This window comes from Trachymyrmex septentrionalis, unplaced genomic scaffold (assembly GCF_001594115.1).
Source record: "Trachymyrmex septentrionalis isolate Tsep2-gDNA-1 unplaced genomic scaffold, Tsep1.0 scaffold88, whole genome shotgun sequence".
Lineage (NCBI taxonomy): Eukaryota > Metazoa > Arthropoda > Insecta > Hymenoptera > Formicidae > Trachymyrmex > Trachymyrmex septentrionalis.
In genome coordinates this window covers 261,431-275,434 of record NW_017306070.1, presented here as the reverse complement: position 1 = coordinate 275,434, position 14,004 = coordinate 261,431, and the positions used below count along the sequence as shown (strand labels likewise).

General features: G+C 32.3%; 3 protein-coding genes across 7 annotated transcripts; 2 read left to right on the top strand and 1 right to left on the bottom strand.

The window, feature by feature from the left end:
- The first annotated feature begins 331 nt into the window (after window positions 1-331).
- Window positions 332-3,679, top strand: LOC108755522 (trihelix transcription factor GTL1-like). 4 transcript variants are annotated; one of them, XR_001939774.1, is made up of 6 exons: window positions 332-616; window positions 1,059-1,124; window positions 1,193-1,437; window positions 1,639-1,714; window positions 2,125-2,300; window positions 3,489-3,513. XR_001939774.1 is itself a non-coding variant. In XM_018498574.1 (5 exons), the coding sequence occupies exons 1-5, from the start codon at window positions 379-381 to the stop codon at window positions 3,662-3,664; spliced, it is 801 nt and encodes a 266-aa protein (XP_018354076.1). In that variant the 5' UTR covers window positions 332-378; the 3' UTR covers window positions 3,665-3,679. The 4 variants fall into 4 exon arrangements, 2 of the variants coding, with proteins under 2 accessions (XP_018354076.1, XP_018354075.1); XR_001939773.1 differs by having other exon boundaries at window positions 2,125-2,327; window positions 3,489-3,501; XM_018498574.1 differs by lacking the exon at window positions 2,125-2,300 and having other exon boundaries at window positions 3,489-3,679.
- Window positions 3,680-5,513: 1,834 nt separating this feature from the next.
- LOC108755554 (intraflagellar transport protein 74 homolog) lies at window positions 5,514-8,909 on the top strand. 2 transcript variants are annotated; one of them, XR_001939775.1, is made up of 3 exons: window positions 5,514-6,208; window positions 6,277-8,658; window positions 8,834-8,909. XR_001939775.1 is itself a non-coding variant. In XM_018498635.1 (2 exons), exons 1-2 carry the CDS (start codon window positions 5,766-5,768, stop codon window positions 7,799-7,801), a joined length of 1,968 nt encoding a protein of 655 aa, XP_018354137.1. In that variant the 5' UTR covers window positions 5,514-5,765; the 3' UTR covers window positions 7,802-8,726. The 2 variants fall into 2 exon arrangements, 1 of the variants encoding a protein (XP_018354137.1); XM_018498635.1 differs by lacking the exon at window positions 8,834-8,909 and having other exon boundaries at window positions 6,277-8,726.
- A 106-nt stretch (window positions 8,910-9,015) lies between these two features.
- On the bottom strand, window positions 9,016-13,748 carry LOC108755553 (leucine-rich PPR motif-containing protein, mitochondrial-like). The gene is made up of 5 exons (XM_018498633.1): window positions 13,078-13,748; window positions 10,295-12,589; window positions 9,965-10,112; window positions 9,297-9,536; window positions 9,016-9,079 (listed from the first exon to the last, which is right to left on the bottom strand). Exons 1-4 carry the CDS (start codon window positions 13,477-13,479, stop codon window positions 9,385-9,387), a joined length of 2,997 nt encoding a protein of 998 aa, XP_018354135.1. The 5' UTR covers window positions 13,480-13,748; the 3' UTR covers window positions 9,016-9,079; window positions 9,297-9,384.
- Between the last annotated feature and the right edge of the window lie 256 nt (window positions 13,749-14,004).

The following is a 14,004-nucleotide window of genomic DNA, read 5'->3' as shown; positions in this document are numbered from 1 at the left end:
CATTAGATCTAAAAATGTAGACCAAACAGGTAAAAGAACTCATTGAGCTCTCACTGAGCTCTTGTACCTGTTTGGTCTATATTTTTAGATTTAATAGAATATGCCAATCAAGTGCAAAAGCTCACTAAACGCTCAGTGCTTCTGGATGCACCATTGACATTGTATACTCTGCTATTAGTGGAACATGTAAAAAAAAACGTCAACCAATAGTAAAATATTATTCAACCCTAAGGAATAAAGTTTCATAATTGATACCCAGCATGCTTGTAAGGAAAATTTCCTCCTTGCCAAAAGTTGGCAACTCTGCTGAAGCGCTTACGTTACAAAGGATTCAAAGGCTGTGGTCAAAGTCTCGCTACAAACGCTTTGAAGCATCTGATGGACCAATTAGAAGAAAGAAGTTTACAAACTGACCAATTAAAAAACGCTTCAAAGCGCTTGCAGCATCATGTTGACCATCGTATCCATAGGAACGTGATAAAAGTATATGAAGCAGCCGAAAACATGGCCGATAATTCTAACGAAATGAAAAAAACTATTTTTCTTAAAAATATAGAAAGCGAAGAAGTTTACACTATTTTATTGACTGAAGAAGAAGCAAAATGTTTAGGAGCAGGTAAATTTATTCATTCTTTAATGTTTTTTTTCGGAATTATTATTGCAAAATATTTGAGGTTATCAATTGTTGTCGTTTTTCAAAATTCTCGGTTAATAATGACTATTCCGAAGAGCGTATAATTATGCATGATGCGCGTGATATATCATTTCACCTTGTTATTTACCGAATGTTAAACGAAGAAAAAATGGTCCATCACGCGCAAGATGCGCTTTATAGATCCAAGGAAATATTTTCAAATTTTTATGCTTTTAAATTTATTTTTCTTTATTTTTAAATCCTTGTTTTTTTTACAACTACAAAGCTAAACGAGATGAAATAGGATAAGTTTATTATATAGGAATGTGTGTGTTTCTTTAGGTAACAGTCTTAGCATACATGATACATAAATAAAGAAAATATTTTTTACGGATTTTCTGATTATATGATTGTTTTTATTTAGATAACAATATAAGTGAAATAAATCATGCAGAGTCTTTACATAGTGATCACAGTGACAAAGTTGGAGGTATTTTTTATAATATTTTTTATGTAATAAGTGTAATTTCTGAATTAAACAAAAATTTGTATTTATAGTTTTTAAATGGCCTCATAAAGCGATTCTTTTATTGATCGAAGAATATAATTTGCGACAAGAAGATTTCAATGGAAAGATGTCACACAAGAAGATATGGTCATTAATCGCAGATAAATTAAAAAAACATGGATATAATGTAACTGGACTGCAATGTTTGTCTAAGTTTACTGGTTTGAAACGAACTTATAATGGTATTAAAGAAAGCAATAGAAAACCTAAATCTATAGTATGGCCATATTTTTCTGTAAGTTATTAAGTTAATATTCAATACAATCTAATAGCTGTCTAAAAATATTAAGATAAAAAGTAATTTTTTAACTTTATACTCTAAATCTATGATGAGTTCTTACTAGTTATTAATTAATAATTTGATTATTAGAAAAGTGTTTATAATTATTTTTTAATATTCTTATAAAAAATATAACTTAAACGAATCTTTTTTTAGAATATGGATGAATTACTTCATTCAAAATCATGTACATTACCACTAAGTACCACAGTATCATCGATTGAAAGAAAACGTAAGGCACATTCTGAATACAGTACATCTAGTTTAGATACTTGTTTCGAAGACGAAAGGCTGGTTCATAGTAAGTTCATGCCTATTTCCTTTCCTACTTTTCACTTCGTATTTATCTATTCGTAGTATGTTACATTAGACAGGAATAAGGGAAGAAGCAATTAGGTAATAGGCATGAACCCTTGCTTAAAAAGTCCGATGGGATCGGATAGGGAAAAAAACTATGTGATTGAATCGTGTTTTAGATTCATAAATTTCAAATTGTTTATCTAAAATATTTTTGGTACTTTTGTATCGTTTTTTATTCAAGTTCTATCTAGTGAACCAAATAGAAATAATTAAAAACGTATCTAAGCCATACGATAAAAACGAAAATGTATAGAAATATAGAAAATCTATCAAATATTTCAGATCAAATTTCAGATGAGATTCTATTGGATTTTGTAAGCAGGGATATACATACTTTTGAAAATGCATATGGGATATCAAATGGGATTTGAACCTAAGATCTATGGAGTGATAACCTAACATGCTAACCCTATAATCGTATGCTTGTTTAGACAATGTGGCATTCAAGTATTATTCAAGTATTATTCCTCGTATAAGTTTTTATGGTGAATTTACTATATGCTGTCGAAAACATTTTTTCCATACCATTCATGCATCTCCAGTATTTCTTCTATACCTCTTCCGCACCACTTCCGCATCATTTCCACACCTTTTCCGCATCTCTTTCGTACTCTTCCACACTTCTTCATCCATGCCTCTTCTATATCTTTTTTGTCATTTCTTCCGCAATACTTTCGCACCTCTTCTGTACGTCTTTTGTATCGTACACTTCTACACTTCTGCATCTCTTTGTACCGTTTCCATATCTTTTCTGCATCTCGTTTGTACTTCTTCCGCAAATTTCATTCGTATTTTTCATATATACATTCTAAGTTGTACAATTTATCAAAAAAACAATAGAATCTTATAAACTTTGTTTCTTATTTCACCGATGGAATGTCTTACTTAAACATTATATTAGTAACGATTCATTTTGTATAGTAAAATTACGATAAATTTGTATAGATATTATTATGGAAAGTCAGATGGAAATTTACGAAATTTTGTTTGTATTTTTTTATATACAATACATTCTGATAAGTTTTTCAATTCGTTATAAAACGATAGAATCTTATAGAATTGGTTTCTTACTTCACCAATAGAAACTCATTGAATAAATTTCAGATTAATAACAATTTATTTTTATCATTAATATGATCAATTACACAAGCTCACAAAAAAAAGTAAAAATAAAGCGAAAATGGGTCATTTTTTTTGCTCTTGATTGAAAATTTATTCTGGATGGTCCTATTTTGATGTCAAATTCGTATTTAGCGATTCAAAATACATAAGAATAGCTAGGTCTCCACCTTAACACAGAGTACTTTTTTTATAGGCCTGTGTTATTCATTAAATAACGATAGAAATTAATGAATAACACAAATTCATCGTAAATTAAACCATCAGATACAATAAAATAGAATACGATAAAGAATTTCTATCAGTTTCCTATAAAATACAAATCTTATAGAATAAAATACGATAGAATTCATATCTAATGCTGACGAGCCTTGATGCTGATGATACAGCTTATAAAAAACAATTATAAGTTCAAAGAAATCCTTACACATAGAGCTCATTACATATAAATTTATTCAATTATTTCAATCTCAAATTCTGGATAACACTAATTAATAACATTATATGATATTATTTGTTTTATTTAGAAAAATCTCGGCAAATGTCTACTATAGAAGAATATATGGAAGATCTTCAAAATGGACGAAAAATTTCGGAAGAAGCTATTGAGAGGCGTCATAAAGAAAATATAGAATTACATCATCGATTACTTAATTCATTTGAGAAAATGTTAGATATTTTAGAAAAAAAAATGAAATGTTAAAACAGTATAAAAGTGTGAAAAAAAATCACTTATTTGATTAATTACATACTGAATTACGAACTTCAAAACGTTTTGCCTCAAAATAAAATAATGACGGAGCTTTTATTGTAATTATCAACTACAAGAAAAAATAAGCCAAAACAATGAGCAAATCAAAGGTCTTGCTTTAATTAATACTCTGTATCATATTTAATTTACAGAACGTTTCAACCTTATTAACAAAGAGAGACTCACATATATATTTCATGGATTTTTGATCAGCTTTTGCGTGTATATTTGTTGCTGATCTTTATATTGTAAATACCTACATTTAAGATAAAATAATTTTAAAATTGAGTAGTTGAATAATACTTGTTACTAGTCTTTAAATTACATCTACATTTAAGATAAAATAACATGTTAAGATTGAGTAATTGAATAATAATTTTGTAATTACTGTATTTTGATATTTGTAAAAGTATATAAGAAAAAGTATATTTGTATTAAATCTTTTTAACTTACTAAAAATTATTTATAGACATTTGTTGAATTAAAAAAAAATTGAGATCTTTCTTGTAAAAATTAATGATTGTTTATTAGAAGTACAATTTGGGAATCCAATAATACAATTTAATGATCCAGTCTTTAAGTCATACTACCAAAAGTTACTTTTTTTTAATCTTAATTTAAATAGTAATCCCATGTTTATTTTCGTAAAAATGTTGTTTTGTTTTATTGCTAATGAATCAAAGTTTTAAAGAAAGTTTTACAGAAATATTTCTTCGATATTTTTGTTATAATTTTTTGTTTAAATGTTAAGAGGTACGATATAAAGGTAACTTTCTGCTTTGTACTTACAGACAATTTTTATTGTTTTTTAAAGTACACACCTTATATTTTTTTTCTACATAATTGCCGCTGTTATTAATGCATTTATTATATAACGAAACACCTACCCTTCGTCGTAGAAAGTTATGTGCGCCTGTGAGACAAATCATATGGTGACAGCTTCTTTGACCTTGTCGTTATTGTAGAATCGCCTACCAGCAAAAGAGGATTTGAAATTTATTTTCTCTTCAAAACACGCATCAACTAAATTAACCACGTCATTAACCACGGTCGCCCGCTCCATTCATCGTCTTGTACATTTTCGCATCCTTCATTGAAAAGTCGTATACCCATCTTTGTACCATTTCATGCATTCACAGAGAAAACTAATCAGTGAGCGCTCAATGATTCTTTAATATGATTGGTCCTACATTTAGATCTATCGAAGGTCTAAAGATAAGAACCAATGATATTAAAGAGTCATTGTGTATTATGTTTCTTAAATAGCAAACATTAATCATATAGCACTATTCCTGAATAAAAATTGAATCAAAAAGTCCTCTACCTTTTTGTAATTTTCGCAATGATTGACGAAATAGTAATTTCTAATTGCCGAATAAGCTGAATCATACATAATGCTATTTCCAATAAAAACTGAACCGAAATTGTAGGAGACTTCGACTTAATTTTTAATCAGGAATAACGCTATATAATTAGTGTCCGCTATTTAAGAAATACCCTGTACATATATGATTTTTGATATTTCTGTTATTATCTAAAAAATGGAATACAATTGATAAGTATATAAGTATATGCGAAGAGTGGAAAATAATAAGCAAGATTCTTTACAAAGTGATATTATCTTTCTCGTATCATCTTTCTTTTGCTTGTATAAATCAATTTTTCCTCCTCTTTCGTTCCAAGAATATTATTTTTAGAAATAGATTATATAAAAATTAAATTGTTAAAAAAATTTATTATATTATTAGTAAAAACATAATACAGTTTTGCATGAGATTCTACATGATTATAGGCAGTTATTAAATCCAATGAACTATACGTATCAGTTTCTATGACTACAATGAACAAAACATTAGTCGCGTTCGTTGTGGTTTGTTGCTATTCCCTATATCGTGATAATTTGTCATCACTGTCATTAATATGTACTATACGTAGACGATGCGTTGTCAATAATTGTATTTTCAGTGATCAGACATCTCTTATTTAATATTTAATTTACAATTAACTTGTGACTAACGTCTAACATTCTAATACAAGAGTCCATTTTCGAGAAATGGATTCCGAAAAAAACGATCCCGGTAAAATTGGAGAACAGTTGATTACTCGGTGGCGACAAAACCAGGAAGATGTGCTCATTACCTCGAACAAAATCGATAGGCCGCCGACGGGTTTCGTGAGACCTCAAAGCAAGTTTGAACGACCAAGGTCTCGACGTGGACATAAGGATGAATCGTCGGATTATGTCAATTCGACTATGTATCGTTCAGCAACACCAGGACGCCTTGCTCTCGCGAGACCACCATCGGCGTCTCTTTTGTCGAATCGTGCACCAACCGCGGGTCCAGGCGGATTCAGGATAGGTTCCGGACTGAGTCGTTCTGGCACAGGACTAGCAACCGCTAAGCAGTTCAATGTCAGTGTGTTGGATAGACCGATTACCCAGCATGGAATAGCAGGCATACGACCAGGTACCACCAGAGGTTTACCGATGACGAGGTAATGGTGTTACGTAATCTCGCTGTTGGTACATTTGTACATATTTTATTAATTTTTCAAATTTTCAGGCAGATTCAAGACAAGAGGTACTACGAGGGTCTGCTGCAGCTGAAAATAAGAGAACTAACGCAAGAGATCGGAACGATAATGAAGGACATTGAAGTGCAGAACAAGGAGAAAGCTACTTTCTTGCATTACGATAAGAGAGCCAAAAGCCTTGCCGCAGAGTTGACGAATCTACAGGCTGAATTAGCGGATTACAATCTTGTCGTGGATAAAATGACTCTGGATGTGACCAAGGAGGTGATCGAAGAGGAGGCTAAGGAACTGGCGCTGATGAATGAACGTAGGACGGCAGAAGTCGAGCGGATGTTTGAGCAACGGAAGCAGATGGAACAAAAACTGCATACGACAGAAAAGGATATCGAGAATGAGAGAAAAAGGACCGAACATATCATTGAGAGTATGGATCCACCCACAAAAGAGAAATACGATAATCTATTCCGACAGAAAACAGAATTGCAGGAACAAGCACAGCAGATGCAGCGCGAATTGGACCAACTGTCAAAAGAGCAAGCGCGTTTGGAGGAGCAGATCGCTCTCTCTCCATTAAAGCAAGAGGCGGTGAAACTGCAAGTGAGAATCATCGAGGCAGAGGAAAAGCGGGACAAACTACGGGAGGAAGAACGCAAAAAATTATCACCAGAAGATGAGAAGGAGCAACTGTTACAGAAAATCAAGCGTGACAATACTGACATTGCTGCGACAGAGGCGCAAATAGTTGAGAAGGAGAAAAAGGTGGCAGAACTCGAGCAACAATTGGAACAGCTGGAGACTGACATGGAGGATAATCAATTAGAAAAACAAACCAAATATCAGGAATTGCGTAAGCGTGAGGAGATGATGGAGGAGTTTATGTCCACATATGAACAGAGCAAACAAGAGGAAATGGAGAAACTGGAAAAACTCGAGCAGGAGATTGTTGACAAGCTAGAGACCATGGCGAACGCGGTAGAGAACAACGAGTACCTCACGGAAGCTGAAGAAACAGCTATTTTACGTGATAAATTCCCATACAATGATTACGAAACCGTACATCGCGATGATGACTTTGAAGAGCTAAAGAAAGATTATGCAACTATGCAACAGACATTTAACAGACTAAGGATTCTAGAAGAGAAGCTGCAGCTAGAATCCAAATTGATGAAAGAGAAGCTGAAGAAACAACAGAGCGAATTAATTGTCCTAGAGGATTTGGATGGCTTAAAAACACGAAATGAACTCGAACGAGACGAATTAATCACCGAACGAGAAGGACTGGTGTCCGAAGAGTCGATCTGCGAGGACGAGCTCAAGTCACTGTATACGGAATATAACGAACTTAAAGAGCGAGTGGAGAAATATGCGATTTATCCAGAGATCAGTAATTTAGAAGATAAATTAGAAAAATTGAAAGAAGATAATAAAAAAATCGAGGAATTCATAACTAAAGAAAAGGAGCGCGTTAATTATGAGCCGGTCAAAGAGAAAGCTTTCGAACTAATTAACAGTTATGGAGCGCTACTCCGAGAGGATCTCAAATCTCTTTATTAGATAATATGCTTTACGCTATATCTATATAACTAATATTATTTCTATATTCATCTCCTAATATAGTATTTATTTGAAAGTTAATGAATAGTAGTCAACAATAAGACGATAGAAATTCTCGGAATAAAAAATTTTATTTTTTCATACTTTATTATACAGATTGCCAAGTTTATTTTAATTTCTATTATTTGGTTATTTTATATATCTTTGGATTATCGTTATCCGACATGTGTTGTCCTTAAGATTCCTGTTTATTCACTACTCTCTCAGATTATGATGTCAGAAGCGAGAAAAAAATGCATAATAAAAATTCTTATAAAATATATTAAAATCAAAATAAGTGTTGCAATAAAACAACACTCACAATTGATAGAACTGATTTTTTTAATATACCGAAAACAATTTCTTTTTATTTCATTAATTAAGAGGATGCTGGAGTGAACTTGATCGATGTCGATAGTTAAAAATTTTTTAAATTCCAAATAAAGTCGATAATAGTGACAACTTTAATTAATTGTTTATATTATTCTGTCTGACTCAAATGCATACATCTGTTCTTATCTAATACATTGCGCCATCTCTTGCAAAATCGAGCACCTACTAACTAGACACTATTATTGCTTTGTTTATTACCATTTTAATTTGTTCAGCATTTGTACACCTAATTTGCAGATCAATATAAATCTTTTGTTTTTAATTTTATTTTCATAAAGTTAGAGCTGTAAAATTTTTATACTAAACGTGGAGTTCTTAAAGTTAGACTTATAACTTCTGCACACTGAACGTCATGAAGTTGATATTAAATCTTTCCTCGTGCAAGAAAATATTCAATACCAACTTCTTCTCATGACGCGAAACAGGTCGATATTCATAGTCAATTTTTACATTAAAGACTATCTTAAGTCAATCTTAAGATGTCATAAATCAATCCGAGGACTGTATTAACATCTTAAGACATTTAAGATGTTTAAGATGGTTTTAAAATAAAAGTAGACTATGAATACCGCCCCATGTTTCACGTTTCATAATTGGTAGACTGCGCACTTAGAGACAACGCGAAGCAAAAGTAGGCGTGGTTCGGCCAAATTGAGCACACCTGCGATCCTTCTACCATGAGTGAATATCTGAACGCAGCCTAAAATGTAATGGATATACGAAAATTTAAGTGTATGTATGGCATGCGTCATCATGGCAATATGGCAATAGCATATAAATCGTCTGTGTAAGTACTGTTTTCAATGATTTATATGACTTAATCGTCTTTGGGTTCCCTTAACTAACCTGGAAATTAATTATGCATAATGAAAAAAGCTATTTTCACGGTGATATATAATTATAATTATAATAATATATAGAAATAAATGTGATTTAAATTTTTTCTCGAAACAAGAAGATAGTTCTTGATATATTTTAAAAGTCTATTCTCTCGATTGTAAGTATCTTAAAAAAATTTCTATTTGAATATATATATTTTACACAAATTTATGTATTTTCTTACTTCCAATGTTACAATCTGAGATAATAGTGATGAATGATCCAAAGTTTTAATATTTAAATTCATTAATTAGTAATCACTAATGTTTATTTCACTTTTTGTTCTCCAATTCTGGAGGGAGCGAAATTTTATTTGACAATAAAAATTGAATAAAACTCTTCTTGAACTGTTCAGTAGGCTTGATATTCTTTGTGCACATAATTTTCCACAGATTTAAAGCACGGTTGCAGTCTCCTATTTTATCTGCAAATATAAATATTAAACATCTACATTAGGATCGTTTAAATTTTAAAACAAAAGTAATAACAATAAGCTCAAAGATTAATATAGTGATAAATACCAGTTTGGGCCAACACAGGATATTTGGTGTGTGATCAATTCTTTATTTATCAAAAATGATAAACGTTTCAATCTTTGCTCCTCTTCAGTACATCTCTGGGTAATATTGAACACAATCTTCGTAATGTGATTCTGTGGCTAACTATTGTTTTATCACTATTTGTTTTATCACTATTTTATGTACTAAGAGGATCCAAAGCGAGGGTCGAAACGTTTACCACTTTTGATTAATAAAAAAGAATCGTATCACATACTAATATCCTGTGTTGATTCATACTGGCATTTATATATCACTAAACTTTAAAATGTAGAGAGAATATATAATAGCTTACCGTAAGTAGAAAGGAGCGCTTCACACAGCACATTTTGATTCACATGATTTGAGTCGGTTATTTTAAGAAGATTTTGATAGCCATCTATATTTCTGATATTGTCCATTTTAAGATGGTATAGAAGGGACTTCGTGGAGAGTTTGCCATCCTATAATAGAAAGATTAGAAAGGTTTGATGAAAAGAAATGTAAATCAAGAAATGAAACCAATAGAATTAATTAATTGTTACGCAAATTCAGAACATCATGTAAAACTAAAATCGGTTCTGTAATTAAATTGCAAATCAGAGAAATATAAACTAAATGCCGCAATAAAAGATGTTTCGGTTACCTGTAATAAAGTTTGTACTTTCTCTGTTTGGTTTAACGTTGCTAATGCTATCGCCAGTATCGTGTTTGCTGTTAAATGGGAATAAGTATTACTTATTATATTATACACTTTTTCTATCCAGTTATCATTTTGTAATTTTGAATTGTATTTTTGCTCCAACAATACTATCAATATTTCTATTGCCAAAGGCAAGCTGTAAAATTTTTGCGCGCATTTTTCAAGTGCATTCACGGTTTCTAAGATATTATTGCGTTCTAATGGTATCGCCACCAGTGGTTTTAGCAGCTTCGTGTTTGCTTCACAGTAATTTTTTTCCAGAAGCAAATTTAACATATCATTCGTATACATGTAATACTGACTCTGTGCTAGAACTTGCAGAAGTATATAACAATATTTCTGCGAGTCTGCTTTAAAATCACTGGCGTTGAATGTATCGATAATATTAAAAGCTTTTGTGGGTTTATTTGCCTTCATCAATGCGGTGGCGTATATCACGATGTTGCATTTGTTCAAACAGAATTTATTAGGTGCAATTTGGAATTCGGGTAGTAGTGCTTCAGCCTCGTTCAATTTGTTGTTCTCGAGGTACAATTTAAATAAAATCGATTTCATGCTAAGCGTCCATTTATACTGGCACGCATCATATTTTTGTTTTATCTCTTCAACCTTTTTTAGATTATTATCAAGACAATATAATATCAGCAATCTCTGCAAAGTATTCTTAATATTGATTTTGGGGGGTAAATCAGTGGAATTTTTTATTTCCATTAAGTAACATGTTAATTCTTTAATATCCATGTACCTCGGGTGGAATGTGATCTGCAAATCTATTATAGAAGGATCAACTAAATTTTTTATTAGATTTATCACCTTTGGAGTGAGATTACAATTTTCATTTTTTTGTAGTCTGTTCTTGAGAATGTCTGCATTCTTTTCTGATATCTTTATCTTACGTGTTTTTAATTCTTTCAGGAGAAGCAGTAGATCCTCTATATAAATCGGATATTCGACTTTCATCAATGATTTCAAGAACATACGAATAAAATCTTGATTTTCCGGAGAAAATGCTGTCAATAAAGTAATACAATTTTTGAAGTCTTTAGTGGCGATATAAGTGTGTACTAGCGGTTCTATCAGTTTTTTATAGTATACATATGTATTATTGTAGGACGTGCACAGTGGCATTATGTCCTGCAGCCGATTTTGCTGCAACAGAAAATATAATAAAGGCGTTAATGCGAAAACATTCTGTACGTTATTCAGTAATAGTTTCTGTAAAGTGACAGTCGGATTCATAGTATTTACATATGGATATACGTAATGAGCTAGTGTGTCAAAATCTATTTTTAGATCAGCGTCCACCATAGATTTCAGGAGTGAATATATCCCACTTTCCCCCTCGTCATTATACGCCTTTACCAGTAAAGGCCAATAATAATGCGGTCGTATCTCTATATTCTTATCTTTCATCACCTGGAATATCGCAAGGCATAATTTCTTTCTACCTATCTTCAAACCAATCTCCACTGCATCCAACAATGCTTGTTGGCTACAATCGGATTCAACAAAGTCGTTTGCATACTTAATGATATCGTCAATCGGCACGTTTAATGTTATTAATTCATTCATGAAAGTATTTACAGAACTCGGCATAATCTCCTTCATTGCATTGTTCATTGCAATACAATTTATGATAGTGTGAGCGTCTGCAACTTGATTGATACGTATCAGTTCTGTGATCGTCTTGGAGATCTCAATCTGAAGCGCCGGTACAGAGATCATTAGAAAATTCAAAATAACCGGAATATGCCTGCTGTTATTGGATACGCTCAGAATCTTTATTATCCTCAAAAGATTCGCGTTGTCCTGTGGCTCTTCGTTTAGTATCTTGATTAGATTCGGAATATCGCCAAATTTCGCGTATCCACATGCCAGCTCGATATATGCCTTGGTTGGGAATAATTTAGCCTTCCGCATTTGTGTTATCATTTGCTCAGCTTTGGCGATATTGTTCTGTGTTACGTAAATCTGTATTAACACATTGACTGCCAGCTCATAAATGGTTACACTCTTATCCTTTGTAACAGATAAGATATCCCATATGTGTTCACTATTATTCGTCTTTACAGCTGTATTCAACAGCAAGCGATAAGTATTTTCGTCTGGCTCCACACTCATGTCTGCTAAAAACTTTTTGGGATTCACAGACAAAGAGTTCTCTTCATTAACACCTAGCAAAGTGTTGTAATATTCTAAAGTGATTGCTCCACCTTTCTTCTTTGCCAAATGCCATACCTACAAATAAAAATTTATTTGATCGATCCTTTTTTTGTTTCAATTAGAATATATAGGTACTACTGTTACATTTCTTTTTTTTTTGTCTATATAATACTCTAGGTAGTGAAATGCTAGCTATATGCCAGTAGTTGCCAGCAAATTTGATCATGATTTTTTAATAGAATCTTATCCATCTAGCAACATCCTCTTTAAGCTTAATTTTTTGTCATTAAAATTTGTCATAATATAACAACATAAATGTAGCAGGAATGGAACATTATTATGCCTTATTGTCATAATGTTATAATGCAGAGCTTCTGCTCGTTTTCTAATACATTTTTACCAATATCAGAAAAACAATGAATTGTCTTCAGCTGGACTTTTACGAACATACGTGCAACACAATTTGAAATACATGTTCTTGGCAGATTTCGCTATCTGGGACTATATACTCACAATTATATTTCTAAAGTATTATATATATATATAAACAAATTATGCCTTACCTGCCTCGCTAGATGATTTCTTTCCGTTGTCTCCAATTCGTGCAGTAAATTGCCGCAACATTTGAGCAACAAAACGCCAGTATCGTGAGGTAACCGATAGTCGTTCTTGCTACACTGACTGATAACTTCTTTCAGATCATCTACCGAAACTTGGCCTTTTTTAACATCATCACAAAATAACATCAGTTTGTGATCAATGACGTCGGACGGTGATGATTGCGGCGTTGTATTATATGTTCTTTCCGCTGCGATGTAAATGTCAAGTCGCGGATTTCGAGGATGTACGAGAACATAACCTCCGTATTGCGGTGAATGACTTATCCCGCATCGCGACAAATGCAGCTGCGAGCGGATGAGTGTCAAATATCTTCTCAAATGCAATATCTTATCCTCGATCATCATCAGATCAACAGATAAAGACTATAGAAAACGCGCAAACTAACGTAAACGCAACGCGTAATTACATAAACAAGGCACTAGGCAGCCCGCACTAGCGCATCGTCTATCACATCACGGGCTGACGGGCTCTTTCGCTGAAAATGTGGAATGGAAAGATCTGAGCACAAGAATTGTTGTAACACTTACTTAGACTTAAATTGCAGACGTAAGTAACGCACGAGCTTTCACATATGACGTACAACTTATTGCTGTGTCTCCAAGAGACGGCAATAAATCGTACATCATATTAGGTTGAGTAAAAAGTCATCGCGTATTTTTTAGTTCAAAGTTGTATATACAATATCTTCGTCAATAATGAATCAAATTTAAAAAAAGGGTTTTAAAGCTTGAAATCTCTACTTTAAATCTGAAATCTCTCTTTTAAAAGCTTATCACATTTTTTAAGTTTATATGAGTTTGATAATTTTTACATACCAAAAACTACGAGTTGAAAAAGACGAAAAATTTTCTTCTCACTTTGTGGATTTG

Bases quoted from the DNA above. Each gene is read 5' to 3' on its own strand.
- LOC108755522 (XM_018498573.1), top strand. From the start codon at position 379: ATGGACCAATTAGAAGAAAGAAGTTTACAAACTGACCAATTAAAAAAC. The intron at 617-1,058 runs GTAAATTTATTC...GTTTTTATTTAG, and splicing joins AGCAAAATGTTTAGGAGCAG to ATAACAATATAAGTGAAATA. The intron at 1,125-1,192 runs GTATTTTTTATA...TTGTATTTATAG, and splicing joins TCACAGTGACAAAGTTGGAG to TTTTTAAATGGCCTCATAAA.
- LOC108755553 (XM_018498633.1), bottom strand. From the start codon at position 13,479: ATGATGATCGAGGATAAGATATTGCATTTGAGAAGATATTTGACACTC. The intron at 12,590-13,077 runs GTAAGGCATAAT...TTTTATTTGTAG, and splicing joins GAAATCATCTAGCGAGGCAG to GTATGGCATTTGGCAAAGAA. The intron at 9,537-9,964 runs GTAAGCTATTAT...TTATATTTGCAG, and splicing joins AGCGCTCCTTTCTACTTACG to ATAAAATAGGAGACTGCAAC.
- LOC108755554 (XM_018498635.1), top strand. From the start codon at position 5,766: ATGGATTCCGAAAAAAACGATCCCGGTAAAATTGGAGAACAGTTGATT. The intron at 6,209-6,276 runs GTAATGGTGTTA...TCAAATTTTCAG, and splicing joins AGAGGTTTACCGATGACGAG to GCAGATTCAAGACAAGAGGT.